General features: G+C 42.7%; 1 protein-coding gene across 1 annotated transcript in view; it reads right to left on the minus strand.

The window, feature by feature from the left end:
• The window catches only part of LOC121910219 (protocadherin-16-like), an 87,089-nt gene that overhangs the window by 55,690 nt on the left and 9,863 nt on the right, over nt 1–21,536 (minus strand). The window contains exons 2-4 of the mRNA XM_042431312.1: nt 15,624–16,469; nt 15,312–15,509; nt 14,206–14,979 (exon numbers count right to left, since the gene is read on the minus strand). Of these exons, the coding sequence (XP_042287246.1) occupies nt 14,206–14,979; nt 15,312–15,509; nt 15,624–16,451 (1,800 nt within the window). The 5' untranslated portion in view covers nt 16,452–16,469. The remainder of the gene's footprint in view (nt 1–14,205; nt 14,980–15,311; nt 15,510–15,623; nt 16,470–21,536) is intronic.

The raw sequence follows: 21,536 nt of genomic DNA on the forward strand, positions 1-21,536 counted from the left end.
TTTGTAATGTGGTGAGAAAAAACCAAACTGCGTTCCCTTTTGTGGCTCGGTGTGGCCCAGATTTCCATCATCGCTTATCATGAGATTCAGACGCCAGCCGCACTCCCCATAATTCCCTCTGTCTCCCTCTCTTTTCCCCCTTCCCTCCTCCTCCTCTCTCGTTCCTCCCTGTGGTCCTGAGAGTCCTGTTACCATAGTTACCGCTGAGCGATGGCTCCAACCCTTTGAAAACCATCATGCTTCCCCCACCACACACATGCACGCATACACATGCTATCTGTATGAAGTAATGGCCATCATCCTTCACGTGGGTGAGTGTTCATATGAAGACTGTCTGCCTGGCCCTCTCTGTGCCCAGTTGCAATAACATGACCCCACTCTCCCCCCTGACAGCAATGAAAAATACCTTTGGATGGAAGATCCCCCCCCCCTACACACACACACACACACACACACACACACACAGAGAGAGAGAGAGAGTCCAATCTGCAGTCACTGGCTGTTGCTAATTTACAAAGACAGATAGATTCTCTTCATTGTGGCCATTATCATGTAATCAATAGAATTTGTAACGCAGTGTTGTGGCATTTCATGATACAATTCTCATTCTGTCAGTTGTAGAAGATAATGTCTTGTAAACAATGAAAAGAAGCCAGACTGAGAAGAAATATTTGTCTTCTCTTCTCTTGTTCTTTCAAAGCTGCTCTGCCCACTACTAGTCTGCCCCCCATCCAATTCTCCACTGCACTGCTCTACTTTTTTGTAAATGTGTGTGTAAATGTGTGCGCAAGCAAGGTATGAGAGAGAGAGAAATAGCCTGTTTCAAGGGCGTACTCAGACAGATAGAGGTGAATTCATGCAGTGCACACAAACACACGCACACACTGCTGCATACATGCACAAGACTAAGTGGTGATGAATTGGTTCGGCCCCACCTCCCCTGGCCTGCTTCTACATCTCTCATTGTCATGGTAACCATCAGCACCTCTGCTGCATCCTGCATTCATGCTTTCACACCACATGCAGCCATCCTTTTTTATCACACCCCCTTCTCTCTTTTTTGTATCCTCGTTCGCTGCCTAAAATATGCTGAGTCCTGGTCTTTCCAGATCTCTTTATTTCTTTACTATGAATCATATATTCTTCCCCACTTTCAGCTCTTTGAAACACTGAGGTGCTCATGCTGGAATTTCTGGTGATTTTTTTAAATGATTGTACATATTTGTGTGTGTGTCTGTGTGTGTGTGTGTGTGTGAAAGAGAGAGAGAGACAGTCTGGTCTGCAACAGCACCTACATAGCACACTGACCTCATTGCTGTTGTCTGCTGCATCATTAGTCACTCTCCACAGTCTCAATATCATTATCATATTGCAAATTACGCAATTAGGCCCCACATGTGCACTAAAATATCTAAACTATTTTACTGCTAGAATACAAAAACCTGGTATGGTTTTCTCTGACTATCATTCAGCCTTATTACATGTACATGTGCTGGTTTTCTATCTCTACAGGGATCACCGTATCATTTAATGTAGATTAATACAATTGCATTATATGGTAAGGTAACAAACAGCCATGATTTTGATGAGACAAGATCAGACTGGCAATTGATTACAGTCATTGCACGCTTCATTACAACATACAGTGTGTAGTATACATCGCATTACATATTAACGCACAGAGTAAGCAGTATCATCTGTTCTGCACTTCCTGTGATCTCAGTTTCTCCATCTGCATGACTTAAAAGAACCATTCTTTAGATAAGAGGCTTCAGAGGAGAAAATACCCTTCGATGGATTCACATTAGCCCTTGTATCCGGTATTAGAGCGGCAGATCCGGCACTCCAAGATTCTTGCAATCAAGCAGCTCCTCTATAATCGTCCCCTGGAGCAGGACACAACATACTCTCAACAGCCCGCCAGTGGTGTGGGTGTGTACGAATGTGCACGTGGCTATGTGTTTGTTGGAAAGTACGCATGAGCATAAATGGCTGTGTGTGGGTGTGTGTGTGTGTGTGTGTGTATGTGAGCAACACTTGACAATACCAGAATATCAGAAAGCATTTCCAGCTTTCTAAATTGATATTCCTGTACAGAGACCAGAGCGCTGGCCAAGATACCAATGTCTGTCTCTTCTGGAAATAGAGACAGAGAGAGAGACTGTGCATCCCCAAAAGAACAGGATTCCTCCATTAACAACCCAGACTGACACAGTTTTGAGAGAAATGGTTTGTACAATCATTAGTAGACACAGGCACAACTATAGACTGTATTTACACAGTCTTCCTCAAACCACACACGCGATACAATGCTATAGACTTGCACCAGTATTTTTGACATTGTGCTATTTTTCTAGTTTCTATTTAATATGTATAATCTACTTTTATTGGTGTTGTTTTGCATGTGTCACCTATGATTGGCAAATTTGTAATGTTTTTTGTGTTTTTCCAATTTCCAGTGTATGAAGGATCAAATTAGTTTACCCTCACGTGATCAATAAATGATCTATTTAGCTTTGAGGTTTGGTTAGCTTTGAGTAGAATAAGTCTAGATGAATCATTAAAGCAATTCCCCTCCTTGCAAACCAAACCTGTTTTCCCTCCTCTCTGTGTGAAAATGAATAAGTGGGATATCAGATTCAATGAAAAATGTATCTTCTTTCATCTTTCAACCAATCCGCTGCTCCTGCTTGCCACATCAGTCTTGCTCTGCTGAACCATGATGTGAAAACATTAAGCTGTGGTGAGTGACAGCACCTAGGACACCAGATGTTGACTTTTAACGATGACTGGTGCAACTCCCCGCTACTTGCTCCGTTGTCTATTCCTTTGATGTCTTCAGTAGTAGCAGAGCAACATCTTCAATCAAGAGCTTGTAGAGTGTTTGAATGCTCCAAAATGCAGACTCAGACTTGTGACAGAAATGTATCTTCGTTCTCTTCTGTTTACAGTAATGTATGCCTTGCCTACCTTTCTTTCTCACGTCTGTGCACTTTGGCTTGAGAACATTATCTAGTAGCACTTTTACTGCTAAATTCTGCAAGATGGACATGTTATTTCAAAACCAAGAGATTTATTCCAAGTAGTATAAAGAGCTTCCTAAACTGCACACTGCACACCAGGGTGTGTTAGGCCGCAGTAAATCTGGTCCAAAACCACAGAGCTGAATTTGGGCCATATGCACCAGAAATGTTGGTTCTCCGAAATTGACATAAAATCTGACACATCTTTACTCTAAAAGTTAAATCACTTACAACAGCAAGACAGAACACAGGCCAAATCAGATGATTTACCTAACCTCAGCCAACACCTATCGCCCAGGCCAAATGCCTGTAAATGTACTCAGTGTGAGGTTAAAACAACATACAGCGACTACTGTTTCATGTCAGATAGATTCATTTTGGAGTCCTTAAGCGACTCCAACACAAACACCTTATGCGTGATCTGACTGCAAGACATTATAAAAAAACTTTCTGTCATAGTCCTTACAAGAGCTTTGTCCAAATTGTAGGGTGGGAATACTGAAATGCACGGTGACAGGCGAGATGAAAATTCCCTTTCCCTTAATAACGAGTTACAGTACGGTTGGTCAGACAAGGATAGACCACCCTGAAGCAGTTGAGAGTGGCTTGAAGCAAAAGTTGAAATGACCAGCGTATGAAACCAGCATGCCTTGTCAAGAATGTTCAAAGTCGAGAGCTTAGGGAAATAATCGAAGCTTAGGGCAATAATCAAAGCCATTATCGATGAACATCCCCATTCTCAGCCCCCGATCACCCAAACTGTCAACCTCTCCCTTCAAGGTTTTCATCAGGTTTTCGTTAAGCACACAGCACTGATGGGATGGGACCTGCTGATGGCAGCTGATGCAGGGTCCCCTTCTCTCCTGATTCTCCTTGACCTGAGTGCTGTGGATCACGCTATCCTCTGAGAGCACCTCCACACCACCACTGGACTGTCACTTAAGTGGTTTCAATCCTACCTTTCCAGTAGGACTGAGTATGTCTCACTGGGAGGATGCAGGTCTAGATCGCTCCCTGTCACCTGTGGTGTTCTGCAAGGATCGGTTCTCGGCCCCATCCTGTTTACACTCTTCATGCTCCCCCATGGATATGTCATCAGCAGACATGGGATGTCTTTTCATTGCTATGCTGATGATACCCAGCTGTACATCAAAACTGCCCCCAAGCCCTGCAGCCATGTCATGCTTCAGCACCTGTCTTGAGGAAATAAAGGCCTGGATGAGCGCAAATTTCCTCCAGTTAAACAGCAGCAAAACTGAAGCTCTCCTTATTGGCACTCCGCACCAGATTCAGTCATCCCCCCATATCTCATCTCACCTTTGATAGCCAGGACTTCCCCCTTTCTTCCTCAGTCACTAATTTGGGTGTTAGGTTTGGTCCTCACCTAACTTTCGATGACCATGTAAGACATCTATGCAAAAACTCTTTCTACTATCTCAGAAACATCTCTGAACTCCATTCCTTTCTAGCCCTGTCTGATGCAGAGAAACTTATCCATGCCTTTATCTCCTCAAGACTGGACTACTGCAATGCGATCTTCTCAGGGACCCCTGGCAGGAGCATCAAGAAGCTCCAGAACATTCAGAGCAACGCTGCCAGGATCCTGATGAGAGTGTAAAAACACAAACATATAACACCAATTCTGTTTTCATTGCACTGGCTCCCTGTCTCCTTCAGGATCGACTACAAAGTCCTGCTACTTACTGATCATACCACAAACGTCCACCCGCACCCTCAGATCTGCTAGCAGCTTGCTCCTCCGGGCCCCCCAGTACTAAGCTCTGCACCATGGGGGATCGAACCTTCTGCTCTGCTGCACCATGCCTGTGGAACAGCCTTGCTAAACATCTGAGGGCAGCACAGATCCAAGACTCTTTTAAAAAAAGACCTAAAAACCTTTCTATTCAGGAGGGCTTTTTCATCTTAACTCCTATTACTATTTTTTTTATGTTGTGTGTTCTATGTTATTAATACTGTAGTACTTTGAGTTTCACTATGAATGTAAAGTGCCGCACAAATTAAATGTGTTATTATTTTTTATTTATTATTATGAATGGCAAACCTTGGTATATATTTAAATATCACATTCAAAAGAATCTCATGCAGTAGCTATTTTTGCTAAAATGATTGATGAATTAGATCTTGGCCCAGTAGGCATCATTTTAGAGAAAGGAGAGAAGAGTGCAATAAGAATAGTGGTAAAAATTAAACCCACACTGAGCTGGTTGTCAACATAAAAGGAAAAAGACTGAGGTTTATCCCTCGTCTCAAGGCTGCTTATTAGATTAATATTCTGCTTGTCGACGGGTTCACTGAGTTCAATAGGCTACAGTGCAGACAAATCTCCAGAGCGTGTCGGAAGATGGGACTGCTTCTGCTGAGGGAAAAACACAAGAGTTTGGGAAAGTTAATAATCAGGCTCTATAAATCATCAATTTTTCTTGTGTCTATTGATTTTCTATTCCAACTTTTTCATTCCCTCTGTGATCATCTCTCCATTCTTTGTCATCACTCTTTCATTCACTCCTGTCCTGTCGCCCTCGCGGTTCAAGATTTGTTCAGTTCATCGAAACAAATCACAGCAGTTGCCCATGCAAATAGTTAAGTTATTTCCACTCCTGTAGTGCTTCCAACCCTGTCTGACAGACCACAGCCAGCAACCACAAACACACTTGCACACTCACATGCACGAAGGCCCACAGTGGAAATAAGTCTCCGACTCTTCTGTGGTTTTTATCCCTTAAGCCCTTGTGCTATGGTTTCATCCTGTGCCTCTCTTCTTCTCTGTACATGCATTTATTTAAAACAATCTACATCTAGTGTCATCTAATGAAAAATGTGCATATAACACAGCAAGATGCCCCACTTCGTCAGCACCAGATACCAAACAAAAAGGAAGGAGAAAAGGGGAGACGTGGAGGTAAGTGTGGGAAGGTGAGAAGTAAGAGATTCTCTCGTAAAAGATTCCACTCTGGGAGAGTGGAAACTCTTTCACTCTTTCTGGTGTTTCTCTAACCTTTAATAGACATCTCATGGTGAGAACTATCCTTATAAAAGCTGAAGTCCAAAGAAAAGACAATATGAGGTGCACACATGACAGAAATGCATCTGGGAGATGTAAAGAAAGCGCAAGACCTGATGCGGACCATATTGAGTATAAAACATTTTATGTAAGTCAATGCCATTTCTGTGATCTCATATGGACCAGGAAAGATCAGTGGTATTGTTTAATATTGTGTCTTTTGGCACCATAAATGCAACACCAGATCTGGAATATTAATGTTTCACTGCATCTCTCTGCCTCTGTCCCTCTGCTTCTCTCAGCATCTCTCCACGTTTGAGTTCCTGAGGTGAGAAGGACGTGGAAGAAAACGAAGAGTGAAATGATTAAATGGATGAATCATTTGAGAAAACAAATATCTGTAGCTGTACTGTCTTTGACCCCTGAGAGGAAAATAAATAGTGTGGAGAGAGCTGGGACACAGACACAACACCAGAGGAGCAGAGTCAGCCAGATAACAGCTCAGACAGACACACACACGCACGTACACAAACAACAACTGTAAGTCATGCCCTTGAGCAGTGCAAAAAAAAAAAAAAAGACAACGAAGAAAAAAATCAAATTTGTTAAATCATTCACATCTTCTAGCACACTTCAGCGCAAACTCAGAGAGAAATGTCTTGTTCACGCCCCGCTGTGACTTAAAATCTAATATCTACCTCTCTGTCAAGCCGAAATGACAGAATCTGATACACTGGGAAACAAGCACTCACACTGCCCTTCACCCCTAACTTATTGACCACCTGCTGTCCCAAACTGCAGAACCCCTCCAAAACCAAACACAATCTAGAGAAACACAGGAAGCATACTAATTTACACCAACTTAACTCAATGTGTCACGAAATTAGATTAGCGTGACCTAATGAACTGTGGAGAGCCTCAGGATCACCTGCCGCTCGCATGTGTGCACTTTTTGTGTGTGCGTTCAAGCACAATAAGTGGTTGCGTGTGTGTGTGTGTGTGTGTGTGTGTGTGTGCGTATGCCTGTGGGTTTGTTCCTTTCACTCCCAAACTCCAGCAGAGGAGTGAGAAGGTGGATTCAAGCAATAAGAGATGAGACAGTGACAAAATAGAGGCCCAGACACAGATAGAGAGGACGTCTGGACAGCTGATAAGTTTGAAAAGAAACACAATGTAGCCCAGGAGAGCTGGAAGAGAGAGATAGGCAGGAGGGAAGAGACGAATAGAAGAAAGTGTGCATGTGTGTGTGTATGTACGGTTTTGTCTGTGTTTTGTATGGAGGATCCTGTGCCTGCAGCTGTTTGATATCTGTGTGTTCCACTAGACTAGAGGAGCTATCTCGATTGTTCTCTTGCTGAGGCTGAATGTGTCCATCTTGTCAGACTGCAGAGAGAAACCCACTACACGAAAAGACAAACTTTGCAATTCACCTATCTCTGTTCTCTACTCCTTTTATCCCGCTGCTGAGTGGATTAATCTGCTGACATTCAGGAACTCTGATGTAGACGAGCCCACAGCCTGTAGTGTTTCTTGGTTATATCTATAGTAAATCAGTTAACTTAATTAGTTGGGAACAAATTTGCAACAATTTTGATAATGGTTATGGGATTGGCTGCTACTCTGTTTTATAGCACTGTAAAGTGAATATCTTTGGTCTATCCACCGTAGGTCGGAGAAATAAGTAATTCTAAGACCTTGGGTCTGCAAAATTTTAATGGACTTGCTCTAAATTTTATAGACATTTTATAGACAGGATAATTAATCAATAATGTAAAATAATCCTTACTTGCTGTGATACTACTTCATTTTTCCATAAGAAGGAATAGTGGAGTGATGCATGAATACATCCAGATAATATCCGGATATTTGTCTTGAAAAGGGTTCAGTGAAGTAGAGTTTGTATTGAGGTCACATTTCATTATTTTCAATTTCACTTTATTATCTTTTTTTCTCTTTTTACACATTTTTGGTGTCACTGAACCAGCGACAGAGAATAACACGATGCATGTTTCGGTGCTCGGGGCAACAGAGCCACAAAAACAAGCAGTACGGAACAAAGAACGAAATTGCTTCCATACTTGATATTCTCACTCACTGATAGGAGATTGATTTCTCTAAAATAGCAAGAGAAAAGATAACGTTGACCAGTGCAGAAGACATAGGGGTAGAAGCTTGTGAGATATGAACTAATAAAGTAGGGAAAAAATGGAAAGAATGGAAAGCGAGATACTAACTACCAGATGAGATGAAGAAATGAAATAGAAACCAGTCAAACGGCAGAGAGAGGAGAAAACCCCTCGCTGCCATATGGTACAGAGTATAGGGCTTAATGAGGCGTGAGGCCATCCTCTCCACAGAAGCATCGGCCAATCAGATCACACATGAATGAACACTCTGATAGGTTTAAAACACAGCACATGCCAACAGCTAGTGATATGGAACCAAACTACTGCTACTGATGGAAAAAAGAAAAAACCCTACCAAACCTGGGCCAGAACCTCCCATCACCCATCAAAGAGCTGAAAAATTCTCCTGCAAAGACGCATTTTGTTTTTCAGTCCTAATAGATTGCGACACCCTCCTTAGATGGCAACACTTGTGGTTACTGGAGGATACAACAAGTGAGTTTTGACATATACTGTTTATCAGCAAAACCCGCCTCAGCCCAGGATTTGTTTGGCTGCACTGCATATCTGACTGACAGGATTGTTTGTGCAAGTTGTTTTTAGTAACAAAGACTGCATGCAGCAGCCAGTACATGCATCATTTTCTGTGAATCACTTGGAATTAAACAGTCCAATACGTTCTGGCTTTTCCTCATAACTTCAGCTGAACCATTACACTTCTGCTCTATCACAGAGATCTCCCTCTCTCTCTGCACGTACGCTGCTTGCACTCGCTTTTTCTTTCTTTTTTCCTCTCCTTTTCTTTTTTTTTTTTTTAAAAAGATCTTCATTGGCTTTCCTTGCTCTACCTTTTCCCTAATCTATCAACTACCTGCTGCCTGAAACAACAATATGATAGATAGGATTTAAATAAGAATATGATAAATGTGCACCCTTCAAAAGTTTGGACACACTTTCTCATTCAATTGCGTCCAAGCTTTTGACTGGTACTGTATGTTTATAAAATTATGTCTACATAATACAATGTCTACTAAAAAGCAGTTACAGAATGAAAATGGTGAAAATGCTGGCCATAAATAGTATATCAAAAAGGAGATTTCACTAAAATTTAAATGATAATTATGTGCTGATGAGTTCAGACCTTCTGCTCCTCTAAGAAAGACATTACCACCATAAAATTAACAAATAAAGCCCACCTCATTATGTACAAAGTTTAGCAGCATGAGCGTAAAATCAAGATGGGTTGCGTTCATGGCATCTGAGCCTCCAGTAGCAAACAGGTGACGAATCCACAGTAAGTGTTGATGGATGTTATGAGAATAGCTCGCATAGCAGACACATATCCTGATCCCTCGTCACACACATCCTGTCAACATCGCCGGCAGCTGAGACATGTGAGTGTGTGAGCGGATGAGAGAGAGTGGGAGTAAGAGACAGAAATACAGAACGGGGGAGAGAGAGAGAGAGAGTGTAAGCGTGTCAGAACAGGGGCCAGCTGTTCACAGCATGAAACGATTTGCAGAATCTTCGATCTAGCTTGTGTCTGTTTGTGTGTGAACCCGAGTGTTTGTCATCGCTGATCACCTGTTAGATGCAACTGAGGCATGTGGTGACAGTGATCGTACCGACCTGCAGCCTTTCTTCATGCGGTTATTGATCCTAGCAAATTAAACAGACTGACAGATTAATTAAAACACACAAGACAGAAGTTTCAACAGAGCAGGGCCGTGTCAAAGCACAGCTGCCTCTGTACAAGAACAAGCACGAGGAAAGACATCTAGGGCACAATAAATTTTATCCCCCCCCCCCAAAATTTTCAAGCTTAATAAAAACTGTGAGTGTGTGTGTTGTGAGTCTGGGCTGGAGGAGAATGTGCAAGTTCCAAGTGGAAGCTGTGGTTTGGTTTTGCTCGGGTTTCCACAGGGGTCGTATTTAGCGCGACACCAGCAGGAGATTGGTCCGGCGTTACAAGAAGCTTAAGCTGAACACCTTCCTGCTTGTCACCACATGTCTGTGGATCCATGGGTTTATCAAATGCAATTAGTCTAAGTGTGCATGTATGTGTGTATTTTTTAAATATGATTAGTCTTTCCTTATAGAGCTATACAGACTTTAGCCATGTGCTACCTGACTTTAGACTTCACACCAAATGGGCTGATTGCTCTGACAGACAGACATACTGTGTTTATTTAAGCGGTTTTGCAGGAAGTTCTGGAGGACTAACTCCACCTGTCAAAAGAAACCTGTCTCCCTCTCTATATGTTTTTGCTCTATTTCAGTCACCTTCACATCACGCTCAGATTTTCTTGAGTGAGTTTCTTTTCTTATTCGCCTTGCTGCCCGCAAGGTCTGCTCAGTATGTGAGATACTCTGTCTGTCTGTCAAAAAATGTGGTCCAGATCTGGACATCTGCACATCTGACGCTCCAAACCTTTAATACTGTCACAACTTGACACAACAAACAGCAAAATCATCAGCCTGTTTCATATTGTGCAATGTACTGAACCTCTAGAAGGGCTTAAATCTTTTAGAAGTGTTTGAACTGTATCTCTACCTACTTTTTCTTTACTTTCAGCACATCTGTCTCTCCTTCTTTTGTTTGTAAAGAAGGTTGTCAAAACTGCGCACCACCAATATTGCAGTTCTCATGTACAAGGCATTCTCCATCTCTTTGGACACCTCCCAGCTGAGCACATCTGTGTGTCTGTCTGTGTGATTGAGTGTTGTTTAACAGGCTTGACCAGGAAACCACATGCTGAACATCACAGGGGAGATGCATCACCTGCTGAAAGTGAGTTCTTGGCTTGTACAGTTTTCACAAGTACACATACACAGATGTATGACATACAGGCTTGCACATGCACATATACACACACATAGACTGTATGTGCCCACAAACAGGTTCTTTCAGTGTTGTTTTCAATCTTGTTTTTTTCTCTTCGACGATCTTAACTATCGAATTTTCCCCTTTAATAGGGCCCCTTTTATTTTATTCCATTTGGACTGATTTTTATTTGTTTCTTCCAGCTTGGAGCTATCTATTGATGTCTGTTGGTGCCGCATTTGAGTCATAACAAGAGAAAAAGTGTCACTGCTTGTGAGATTAGCAGTGGCTTCCCAGGGTTCAGGTCATGCTGGAAGTGAGCATGTGATTGGATTTGACAGAAACTCTGCAAGGCACAACCCACACAAGACTCTAAAAAACACAGATTTTACCCAAGAAAAAGAGCCTGAAAGTAACCACATCACAACAGTGGCATTACATTCATTCAAACAGGCATCACACAGATCAGATGATTTCAGCAAGTAACATGCAAATAAAAGTTTTTAAGGAATGAAAGTGCTCCACTTAAAAAAAAAAAATGCTTGTCACTTTTCAACACCAGCCCCAATTGATGCCTTTCTCATGACCTCTACCTTCTCAGGATATGAACCTGAATCAGATGGATGTGCACACACACACACACACACACACACACACACACACACACACACACACACACACACACATACACATAGAGGCACCATAAGCTCTCCTGCCTGGGAAATACTTTAAGGAAGTAGGGGAAGAGGAAAGCAGGGAAACCAAGAAATAAATAACTCCTTTGTGTCGCGGCTCCATAAACAGAACAGCACATTACAGATTACTATAGTGGTTGAACTGATAAGAAGCTTCCTACACACTATTGCTGCACTTATATATGTGTGAGTGTGTGAATGGAGAATAAAAGAAAGCAAAAGGGACATAATGGAAAAGATATAAAGAGAGAGAAACAGAGCAAATAGGGAAGAAGGTAAGGAGATAATGAGAGAGAATGAAAAGAGAGAGGAGGAAATGAGGAAACCAGGAAGACTAGTTTTGGCAGAAAAGAGAGAGAAAGCGCCCCTTACCTTATGTGTGTGTGTGTGTCCATTCCTTCCTACACTTCTTCTGATAACATATTTCCTTGTTTAGATATTTAACATTTGCTGATTTCCCCCCATTTTTCCACAAAGTGTCCAAAATTTGAATCAGTCAGCCAGGCCACTATAATAATTCCAAAAGCCAAATAGTGATTGTTATCTATTGTAAATATTGGTACAATACTGAGAACATTCTGCCGTCGTCTCGACTCTGGAACGTGACGAAATCTCTCAACCCCAACGCCAAATAACATCACACAAAAATGTAAACGAGGCCTACTGGACCAGCTGACCTAATGCTTCACTTTGTCACTATCCTGAGCGAGTGGAATACAAAATGCTCCACAATCTTGACAGCTAATTGGCAGGCAAATGGAGAAAATACAGAACAAATCTGCAAAGACATTCATTAGACTATGATGTCAGGTCTAACATCATTTGTGTGTGTGTCCTACCCAAGTGGCCACATATTCCATTGGCCCAGAAAAAAAGTTTACTCCAACTACCATTATCCTGCAAATCGCAGCCCCTGTGGGGAGAGACGCTCGCCTGGAGAATCTTGGCTCGGTCTGAGCAGGCCTTGAGGAACGTGCCGGAATGAGCAAATCAAGCCTTATTCACTCACTCTGGCATACTGCAAAACCACCCGTGATGTCTGGCATGGGATTATGCCTGTACGTAGTGCCAGAATAACTGCCGGCTAGGATTAGAAAACGACTAGCAGTTGATTACAACTGTTGCAACAACTGGAATCGAGGTCCAGGGGGTTAATTTCGTTGGTTGAGGGATATAATAATTCAACAGAGCAGCCTAATTTAGAGAAAATTACAGGGTTCAATAAATCAGCAACGGACAGGCGGTATCTATGATTGTAAAGACACTTAAGAAATTAATCATGTTAAGGTTGTATGTATAAACATTTCTTCTTTCTTTTCACTTTTATCCACGAGCTCAGTCCGTCTCTCTTTCTCCTTTTAATTTCATTTGCATCTCACTTTTCACTCGTCTTCATTACATTCCCTTACTTCCCGTCTTCCTTCAGGATCAGGCCCATACGCCAGTCCCCACAGAATACCAACCGGCCATCTTATCCAAATACATGTTAAAGGAACCTGCAAGAATTTGAAATTCAACTATTTATCTAGTTCCAGTTCAATTGGTATGTGTATTTGGGTCCACGGCCTTTTATTAGGACCGCTGTACTTTTAAGTTCAGACAGAAAGCTTTCTTAAAAATGTTGAGAAACAGAAACTCTTCTTTTTTTCTCCTCATCCGCTTCATGGCAGAGGGGTAAAAACCAACCTGTAAAAACAGTTGGTCTAAACGGTGCATGATGCCAAGTTAAGACCTTACTGGAAGACAAACAGCCAGTCATCCTTTTTCATTTCTCAGGAGAGGTCCTCCTTATACATGAGAGCTGCTGGAATTGAGATAAAAGCAAGACAACCAAGCTGCTGTGAGATAGTGTACCGATACCAGGGGCTCACCCTACACTGCTGGCTTGGTTACCATGGCAACCCTTTGAGGTGAGAGAGAGGACATACACCAGCACCGAGTAAATCTCCTCACAGTAGCTTCAGGAATGCAGGTGAAGTCTCCCTCCCTGTCTTTCTCTGTTTCTTTTTTCTCTTTCCTTTATAAATCTTCACCTTCTAAATGAACACACTGAATAGCTGCGCTTCTCTTCTCGTAGCCCACTTTTTATGAATCACATCACAACATGTCAGTGCTTTCAAGTACACTATCGTTCTCTGAAAGAAGACTGCTTTTCACTTCATACACGACTTTGATTTCCAGACTCATTTATATTGATCTATAAATCAGGCTTTTGCCAGGGGAGTAATCAGAGAGGGCTTAAGGGGAGGGTGCGAGTGAAAAGAGAGAGTGAATAAAGAGATGAGAGGACAAGGGAGACAGTGAGTACTTGGTTTTGGCTGCATAAGTAGGACAATAGTGTTGTGGCCAACACGCTGCAAGATTGAGTACCATGAGAATTAAAAACGGCAGTTCCCCTACAAAATAAAGAAGAATAGTATGGAGATGGAGAAGACAGAAGGGTAAAAGAAGACTGAGACGGAAAGAGGAGGTAGGGGGCTGGAATGAAGATTTTCTTCTTCAGGGTTTCTCTTACCTCTAAGAAGCAGGTCCCAGCTGGGGTATTCTCCTTGATGGAGGCATTGTAGATGTTGCTGGAGAACACAGGTGTGTTATCATTAACATCCTGCAGCACAATGTCCACCTTTGCCGTAGATGACAGTGGCGGGCGGCCACTATCCGTCGCAACAACAGTCACGCTGGGTGCCGGCTCTGATTCGAAATCCAGAGCAGTCGCTGTGGTAATGATCCCTGTGACCGGGTCAATGGAAAACCAATCAGAGTGAGAGTTTTTGCCCTTGAGGAGGCTATATCGGACATCCCCATTGGGGCCCTGGTCCTTGTCCCTGGCAGTAACTTGGAGAACAAAGGAGCCAGGATAGACAACCTCAGGAATGGTTTGTCTGTAGGCCTGCTGGTCAAACAAAGGGGGGTTGTCATTGACATCAGTTACCTGGATAGTGAAAGATGACTCCGCCCTGAGGGGAGGCGTGCCAGAGTCTGTGGCCATCACCCTGAGGTCATACGAATCCCGCTCCTCTCTGTCCAAGACTTGGTCTACATATATTAGGTAGATGATGCTGTCCTTGGTTGTAAGAGCAAATTTCCCATCACCCCCCTCAAGGGACACATTCACGTTGGCATACTCTCCATAGTCTGGGTCGGTGACAGATATCCGAGCTACATACTGGCCTGGTTGGGCTCCTTCTGATATCCTCGGAGAACCGTCCTCACTGAGGAAGATGATGGTCATGGTGGGCTGGTTGTCATTGTAGTCACGGACATGGATCGTCACAAATGCGTTGGTCACCTGGGAAAAGATAACAGTGCATGATTCGTGGTATTTCATGCTCAAATCCTTTTGTGTCATATTATAGTAGAGGACCACTTGGGATCATTATTTTCACTGTGTGTTTTATTACACTACAGAAAAAACATACTATCTGCATTTTATTTGCACTTTCTCCTTTTTTCTCTTGACTATTACTAGAATTATTTTCTGAGCTGTCAGTGCTGCAAGATGACCATGCATACGGTACACATCAGTGCCCTATAGCAGCAGGAAACATAATTTGGGGGTTAAGGTTATGACATAAAATACAGGTGAAAATCTATTCAAACCAAGCCATTGTTGCATATTACCTCTGGGTGGCTGGCATTATCCTTGGCCTGAACCACCAGTTCATGGACCCTTTTATGCTCATAGTCCAGGGGTCTATTAAGAGTGATGACCCCTGACTTGATATCCATGACGAAGTATCGGTCAGGGTCACTCTGACGCCGGTTGATTTCATAAAGCACCAGACCATTATCGCCCTCATCCTCATCTGTTGCAAATACCTGCAAAGATGAGAAAATGACATACTGAAATTGAAGTTTCCCTTGTGACTAGTAATTTACAGACATCGATAGAAGCATGAACGAAAGCAGAACAGTGAGAACACTTGAGCTAACCTGTAGGATGCTGCTTCCTTGTGGGAGACTTTCAGAAATAATTGCATGGTATCTGCTCTGGTTGAAGACCGGTGCGTGATCGTTGATGTCGGTCACAGTCACTTCCAGGGTCATGGATCCCATCCTTCTGGGTGAGCCCCCATCGAAGGCCTCCACGACTAGAGTGTACAACGAACGTTTCTCCCTGTCCAGCAATCCATTGACAACCAGGTCCAGATATAGCACCTTGTTTGCAGCTCTCTTGGTCTCCAGTCGGAATGCCTGGCCTACATTGCCCTCTCGAATAGCGTAGCCTTGGGTGGTCAGCTGGTCCTTGTCTGCATCAGTTGCAGGCTCCAGGGAAAACCTCGTCCCCACAGCTGTGTGCTCAGGAATCTTAAGAACAGCTTTCTTTTTGGGGAACACAGGTGCATGGTCGTTGATGTCGTTGACGGTGATTGACACCTCAATAGTGACTCCCGTCATTGTCACAGCGATGAAGTTATAATGGTCCCTCTCCTCACGGTCCAGACGGCGTGCAGTGGTAATGATGCCCGTGGTCTCATCAATGTTGAGATCGCTGCCAACGCCTTTGCCCTCATGGTCTGAGATAAAGTAAAGACTTGAAGTTTCACCAGACGGTAACCCAGCACTAATGTCACCAACAATGGTCCCAGCAGGCTGCTCTTCATCCAGCTGCAGTTCCAGTGCTCCAAAGACAGTTGTAGACTGAACAAGAACAAGGATGATGGACAAATAAAAAAGTTGCTTCCACCGCCAAAGACTTGAGCACAAAGAGGGTCCGCCAACCCAGGCCCTCCGTCTTGACCCTTTACTTGTTATCGGCATGGCTGTATTCTGCTACACCTTGGAGAAAGAAAGAGAGAGAAAGAGAAAAATCAGCCAGAGGAAAGACTTATTTCTACAAGTGCAGATATATATCACAATATGTGAATAGAGCAATTAAACATCTTTTTTTCATTCTCTATTTTAAAACATCTTGAAGTTCACTTACTCTCTTAGCACAAAATGAAAACAAATTCTTTTTTTCAAAGTGGAGTATGTATCTTAAATCCTTGCATGACAATGTGCTAACACTTTTACAAGCCAGAACCTGTATTAAGGACACTGCCTGATGAATTTCAACTTTTTTTCCCCATAAAATGAAACATTTTGGAAAGAACTCTTCAGCTGGATCAAGGAAGATTTGAAAGAGCATGAAAATGGAAGTCTGAATCTGTCCAGGATCCACATAGGCTTGAACCACACTGAGGACAGAATCATAAACTATATTTATCTGAAGGATAACAAATTTTATTCACTGGGTGAGAACATTTTAAAGTTTTCAGAGTGGTCACACACTGAAATCCCAAGGGAAAACACATTAAAGACACCGAAATGGGCAACAAGATCCTTTGTAAGATTTTTACATCCAACACAGATCATGATAGCAAATGCTTACACACGAGCACAAACACATGGAATGCATGGGAAAGTAAGTCTATAGCTGCTTCAGCAAGACCTTTATGGGGAAAAGCAGTCATTTAAGACTGTAAGCTGAGCCTTTATGTTCCCCAAACTCTAAATCATGCACAAATCCATAAAGATATCCTCCTCATGTATATCCTCCTCACGCTAATGCTAAATCAATCTTATCAGTCATAGACTCCATCTAATCATGAACAGATACATATGCTGTTACTATGAACAAAGTCATGCCAAGTCAGGGTCAAACGCTTTTTGCTAAAAACTGTTTATGTTTGCTTTAACCTGCTTGCTCTGCCAGAGGGGTGGATGTGCCTCATCAGATGGCACATTGATTGCAAGAAAGGCAATCACAAGACTTTAAAAGGCAATGTAAAGCTCACCTGACACTGTCTGAGTTATCCTGCAGCAAACCCCACCATCTGGTACTTCAAGCAAGTCAAAACAAACACCAATAATTATTTGCAAATGGTATTTAACCCAGGTTTGACACACATACTTTCGCACACTACCATAAAATTTTTGGAAATACACTCGTAACTGCTCTGGCAAACTTGTATGGCCTCTCTAAACTCTCACGAGATAGATGCACATTTTACCCCTTGATGAGGTCTACAAATATTTACATTATGTTCAAAATGAGAGCAACTGTTTATGCATATCCCTCTTGTATTTATATGGGAAGATTTATTGAGCGTATAACTCTTCAAAACATCCTGCAATGAGTAGAACCATCCAGGCCTGACATAACTCATTCATCACAGTTTGCGACCAGAGAGATGCTGCTTTACAACAATCTCCTTCACTGATCACAACAGTAATACCTAAACTCTCTGGAATGTGAATGAGTCCTGCCACTATTCGCTAATATTTTAAACAAAATATCAAAACTATAAATGTGTGATGCAGGCAAGGAGCCAGTAGCAGACAGGAGGTTAGCTGTCAGTGGAGGGTGTTGGCCCTTGCTGGCCAGCCATATTCACCCAGACAATCACTCCCACAGTGCATGTATAATCTGGACAGTTAACTTAAGGAATGTCTTTCACCTCTAGAGAGAAAGCCAGCCTGCTGCCGGCTGATACATTATACAGTATTTGCAGATACATTGAATTGAAGCATTCATAATCACACATACAAAAAGACGATAGACTGACTTTCCTCTTTCAGGCTGAGTAACACAAATCATTATTCAAATGATTCTATTAAGCAAATGTTATTTTAGATTTTTAAGGCTCCTGGAAGACTTTTTAGAGTGTACACAACTCATAAAGCAAATAAGAAACATGATTTCACATCTAATGAATCCTTTTGCAATCATCCATCCCAGCAGACTTCCTACTGACCCTGACCTCCTGCAGTAGTTTATGAGGCCTCTGAGGAGGAGAGATTAATAAAGTCTATAGCTCCACTGGGACATGGAGAGGGACACTGATACTGGCCCCTCTGGTATGGTCACTGACCTCTACATCTGGTCCAGACGGCCGCCCTGGACAGTTGCTGCACTCCTACACAAAGGGGGAAGCCGAGCTAAGACTGCGCACAGTCTGCATTCAGTACACACCCTTCTTTTGTTTTGTTTGTGTTTGTGGGTGTTTGTGTCTATGAGACTGAGCAAAAGAGGAACAGTGGGAAGTTGAAAGGAGAAGTCTGTGAGACAATTAGGGGTGTGATGATGAAAAGAAGCCCTTCTACTGCTCAGAGGGAAACGCAGAGCGAGAGCTCAGGTCTTTGGAGACGCCACTCTGACGAAATGAACCCCCAGTACCATAATGCAACCATTGAGAACATGAGGGAGAAACAGAAGAAGAACAAAGCAGACAGATGGAAAGAGTGGATCCAAGACACAATTGAAAAAAGTTACATTTTGAGGAGTGATTACAGTTTGCTTTGGCTTGCTGGCCTTATTGTCTTTGGGGACCACTGAACTGTGTAGGAGAAACTTGTGATTGAAATATACAGTCAGAAAGGGTTTGGATGTCCAAAATGTGCATGAGTTCGTTCACTATTTGTGTCTTTTTACGTCCTCTCTCCCTCATTGCTTCAGTTTAGCGTCAGTGAAAGGTTATATTGATGAACAGATCGCACGGCTGCAATCTGTCACAGTTAATGAGCGGTCGGCCCATGACATCATCTCCCCTTTGACGTGCACTCTAATACACTCGTGTTTACCCTGGAAAACATAGGCTGATGAGGAATGGGGAGAGCAAGGGCTAAAATATAGCTCATGCTGAAAGGATACTGGCTTTAACAGATGGCCAGTTGAGTAAAAGACAACCACCTGATTCACTCCCTCTAGTGGCTCTCTTTAAAACATTCTAGCAATTATGATAAACTATGTTTCCAATAGTTCCTGAGAATCAAGAATCTCTCTAAATTCATCTAAAATTCAAAAATTGTTCATAAAATATGTAAAATACAGCAAAGAACAACTTTGTCTGCCTGGTTGATTCCATGTCTGTGTTTTTGCATGCCTGCAGAACATGTGTGCAGGCGAGCAGTGACATCATCTCTGTGCGACCACATTGACAGGCAGGGCAGACCCGGAGGGCTCCATGCAGTCTCAGCCACATTATATCTGGCATTGCACCCCCATAATCTGCCTTTGCTGTGCACAAGCCTCAAAGCCTCAAATACATGGGCCTCCACTCTTAAGTGCTGTTACCATATAATAGAAAACCAGTGTTTTCTATAGGATGTGACTGTTTGAAGCAGTACAGTATGTGTATGAGGATGTGTGTGAGTGTGTTTATCTCAGTTGTGAGGAATAGCTTTTCCTCATGCAGTGCCAATTCCAAACAGGCCTCTATATCTCCCTATCCCTCCCACGGCCACCCCTCCTCCATCCCTCCGTCCATCCCCTCTAATGGATTTAGCAGATCTAGTTGGGCACGCCATCGCTACCCGTGGCCAAGCTAAACAGGGCTCAAAGTCACAAAGTTCGAAGTAAAAAATGGCCACTCCAGACCGCCTCTAGTGCAACCTGTGCTTTGATGGAACAGCACATGGACATGCTGGTTGCATCCTCAGCGGTTAAGAGGTCTGGAATTGCCTGAAGACACTTCCAGCAACTGTAACTGCTTCTGTGTCACCCAGAACAAACATTGGCCAGACCCTGTGATTGACAGTAAAGTCAGACAGGGGAAAGAAAATATGGAAACACTGTCAAAATGAAGCAAGACACTGGATACAACCTTCATGTTGCATACTCAAAAAAGTCATAATAAAGTCATATTTATGGGAGTCTTCACATCTTGCAACAGCTTTCATGCAACCCATGTCACGCACTATGTGGTGTTAAGATACTGGATTGTTGTATTTGAGGTGTAAAAGGTTTTCTTTTTCAGCAAGTGTACAATTACAGGGTGGCTGGAACAACATCAAATCTTTAAATCACAGAGAATGAAAGGTTAGGCCAGGTTGTGGTGAAACAGGCTGCAGCGGTCTACAGTGGTAAAAAAGCTTTGTGAGAAGAGGGAGGGAGGGAGGGAGGGCGGAGAGTCTGGCGTGGTGGGGGGGTAGAGGATGGAGGAATGCTTTGCATCTCAGTTTTCATGTCGTTTGGGTTGTGTGTGTGTTTAGGGGGATGACAACTATGACCCCTGTCTCCCTTTGAGTTCCCTTTCCCCGGATCTCTGAACATAGACGTCCCGTTTCCAACCCCAGCTGTCACTAGTACTGTGAGCATGTGTGTGTGTGTGTGTGTGTGTGTATTTGAGTCACCATTTATGCACATACACATGTTCCCTCAGATCCCCTTTTACTTTTTCGCCTATTTAAGAGTCCATACTGAAAGAGGATATCAGTTTCAATTTATTTCCATAGGCGACTCAATTAAAAAGGAATCGACCTCGATCCGGTGATTCTAAAGTATTACAGCTCTCAGACAGCCAGATGACCACAGTCTGGACAGTTACACACACACTGAAATATACATGCACGTGCTGTACAGAAGCACAATCAATATTAATACTACTACGCGTTGAGAGTGTTCATGACCATGTCGCACAACTGGGTTATCTCACTGGAGGGAAGCCTGCAGCCATAGAAGCTCTCACAACCTGTAAAAGCGAATCTATAAGACTGGTTGAATCTATGTGAGTAAGTTTGAATTAATTATGATGAGGTGAGAGTCAATTCCTTGGCTACTCTTCCCTGTAGCTCAGTTGTGTTGATCTGATACAGAGTGACAATTAATCCAGCCACAAATAAATATTGTAAGAAAGGGAAAGTGAAAGAGAAGTTGGTAAAGCTGACCTGAAGTTCAAATCTCATCCAGTTGATCTATCATCACGTTTCTTTTAATACATTGTTTTTCAAATCTGATCATTTCTTACAGTACATCTTTTGATTTCTATCTTATTTTTTCTTGTTCTATGTCAGTGTTTACAAACTTTGGCATTTCACTGTAGATAGAGACCAAGCTGTAACATTTTTCTTAGTTTACCTCAA

This window comes from Thunnus maccoyii, chromosome 13 (assembly GCF_910596095.1).
Source record: "Thunnus maccoyii chromosome 13, fThuMac1.1, whole genome shotgun sequence".
In the NCBI taxonomy this organism is placed as follows: domain Eukaryota; kingdom Metazoa; phylum Chordata; class Actinopteri; order Scombriformes; family Scombridae; genus Thunnus; species Thunnus maccoyii.